Below are 1,865 nucleotides of genomic sequence, written 5' to 3'. Positions count from 1 at the left end.
GGTCGGCAATAAGGTTTTAAGTATGTGTGTTCAAGGGTTAAGAACTATTTATATTATGTAAAGGTAAATTCTAAGTCTCTTTATATACAAAAATGTTGTAAATAATTAAACTACCTCTTATATAATCATGTAATTAATAATTTACCTTCTGGTTGCACTACCTTATCACTGTACAGTGAACTTCAAAAATTGTATGATGAGAAATGTTTCGATTTGTTAATATGTAACGAGCATAAGGAGGACGTTAAATATGAAACATATATAAGGCTTGATGAACTAATTACACAGTACAAGGATTTTAATGTATATAAAGCATCAACTGAAAAAAAAAAAAAAATAAGGAATGTAAATGTGCTCGGAAATGTTCAAATTCTTATTAAACCTACCTAAGGAAATAAGAATATGAAACTCACCGGGAATGCTATGACGCATTAGAAGATTTTATATATACATATAATGACCATATGCAAAATGAAAATAAATATAAAAATGTAGACATATACTAACCATTCGCCAAAGTAGACAGCATCATTGTTCTTATTACAATTCCGTCTATTATTATATTATACATTTGTTTCCTTTTGTTTTCTATAATGTTAGAAATTTTACTTTTTAAAATATAATTATCATGATAAAATTTTAATTATACATCTGCAAATAAAAATTATTGTATTACAATTACTGCTTTATTAATATATAATTTTTTCCCTTACTGTTAGTTTACTACATTGTTTTCATGCATAAATGCTCAATAAAATAGGAGACAAAAAATGAAGTAATGATTACATCGAGAAATATAAAATCTGAAAAGAAAAACTAATGTATCTCATCAAAATAATGGGAACACAAATCTTCATATGTACATCAGAAATATTTGCAGATTTGTTAGTATGAATTTCACTTATTTGTACATATAACCAATAACTTATGTAATTGCAGTAATTATTACATTTGGAATCACCCACCTGACTTAACTTACCTAAAATGCGTACTAGTTTAATGCAAAGGTCTTTGACTTCTCTACGTTTGTAACTTAGATTTTTATCGATTTCATTACAAAGTTGATCAAAATCAGAAGATTCAGCAAGTTATGAAAAGAAATCTTCTTCATGAATTTTCTCCGGTGCGACAGCTTTTGCAGCTTCTGCCTGATAAGAATTATGAAAAGTTTAACATAATAGTACCAAAGGTATGGTTCTTATAATAGAATTTTTCTTTTGTTCCAAGTCAAAGTTCTTATATAATTAGTAATGTACAATTAAAGACTTATATTCATATATACAATGTTTTCACAGGAAATGTTTCATTTTTTTGTACATAATTTGAATACAATAAAACGTAATATATTTTTAAACTATACATATTAATATAAAATACGTACTATATATAACCTTCCATCGATAAATATTTACGCGAACCTTTTCATTATTCGCAGCACATAAAAAAGCGTTCACTTTTTGGCACTCAATTTTAAGGTTATTTTGGAAAAAATTGTTATTGTATTATTTATAATAAAGGAAAATACCACTATTTAATATCATAAAGGTAGAAAAAAAATGCGGCAGTTTAAAGGCACAAACGAAATAAAAATATTAATGTTGTAAGTACTAAAACGTTTAATGAACTTATGTATTATATAATTATGGTAACGATGAGTAGAAGGAGTTATTTAAAACATATATTTTGAAGTATTTATTTTAGGTTTACTACGAATTCGTAAATATCCTTTAAAGAAAATTACAATAATTTTCGTAAAAAAGTTTCAATTATGACAGAAATATTGTTATTTCTTTGAAACCAATTTATAACAATAAAATGATGTATTTATATTTTCCATTAGTGATTGAGAAGAAATAAAAAAAATT

General features: G+C 25.1%; 1 protein-coding gene across 1 annotated transcript; it reads left to right on the top strand.

Moving 5' to 3' along the window:
- Positions 1-176: 176 nt before the first annotated feature.
- On the top strand, positions 177-390 carry PCYB_004860 (CYIR protein; the record flags this gene model as incomplete). The annotated part of the gene is made up of 1 exon (XM_004227907.1): positions 177-390. A coding segment is annotated over one exon (213 nt), but the record flags the coding sequence as incomplete, so codon positions are not given.
- Between the last annotated feature and the right edge of the window lie 1,475 nt (positions 391-1,865).

The sequence above is a fragment of the Plasmodium cynomolgi genome (genome assembly GCF_000321355.1).
Source record: "Plasmodium cynomolgi strain B DNA, scaffold: 0600, whole genome shotgun sequence".
NCBI lineage: Eukaryota > Apicomplexa > Aconoidasida > Haemosporida > Plasmodiidae > Plasmodium > Plasmodium cynomolgi.
Note: the sequence above shows the minus strand (reverse complement) of the source record. Positions and strands in the feature narration are given on the sequence as shown.